The sequence below is a fragment of the Elephantulus edwardii genome, unplaced genomic scaffold (genome assembly GCF_000299155.1).
Source record: "Elephantulus edwardii isolate Elephantulus edwardi_28Jun2011 unplaced genomic scaffold, EleEdw1.0 scaffold00086, whole genome shotgun sequence".
Taxonomy (NCBI): domain Eukaryota; kingdom Metazoa; phylum Chordata; class Mammalia; order Macroscelidea; family Macroscelididae; genus Elephantulus; species Elephantulus edwardii.
Genome location: NW_006399836.1, coordinates 1966099 through 1966760, shown reverse-complemented (window position 1 = coordinate 1966760; position 662 = coordinate 1966099). Strand labels below are relative to the sequence as shown.

Sequence of the window (662 nt, the reverse complement as noted above, 5' to 3'; positions counted from 1 at the left end):
CCTTTTACTACTAGTCTGTCATAACTCCTTATATTGCTAGTTGTTGTTGATGGCCTTCGAGTCAAGCAGTACTCACAGCGACCCCAAGAACAAAAGGCCTGAAGCCCCTCTACAAACATCGACATTTATCAAAGTTCATAGCGTTTGCTGAGGCGTGCTGTTTAGGAAGTGGTAGTCGCCCTATAATCATTTTACAACTGTTGCTAATTTCCACTTAATTAAATGAAAGGAAAAACCTGCAACAACCCATAATTTAGGAATTGTTAAGAAACATTGAAAATACACTTTTCTTTAGACTTTCTCTCACCTGAGCTTGTGGGCAGTTGAGATGACACTGGTGCACCCCTTGTATGTAATGGGGTCCAAGGACAAAGCCACCTTGGGTATCTCTGAAACAGAAAGAAGGCAAGACCTTACTGAGTAATGAGACCTCAAGTCTCCTCTGTGCTTCTGCCAGCCACGGTCACATAGAGTCTCATCACTGACAGGCAGGGGCGCTTATGCTCACCCATGCCGACATGGACTCCTGCCCAACGCTGGCCCTCCTGGAGCGCGATGCCACTGCTCCAATGGCCAGAGTACCTGCAGAGCCCTGGGTGCACCTTCAGGGAGTTCCTTCGGTGTACCCCATCCTCCTACTAACACAATACCTCTGCTGAAGT

At 47.4% G+C, this 662-nt stretch overlaps 1 protein-coding gene across 1 annotated transcript in view; it reads left to right on the top strand.

Moving 5' to 3' along the window:
• Positions 1 to 518: 518 nt before the first annotated feature.
• SERHL2 (serine hydrolase-like 2) overlaps positions 519 to 662 on the top strand; it is a 107580-nt gene continuing 107436 nt past the window's right edge. The window contains exon 1 of the mRNA XM_006890173.1: positions 519 to 578. Within this exon, the coding sequence (XP_006890235.1) occupies positions 519 to 578 (60 nt within the window). The remainder of the gene's footprint in view (positions 579 to 662) is intronic.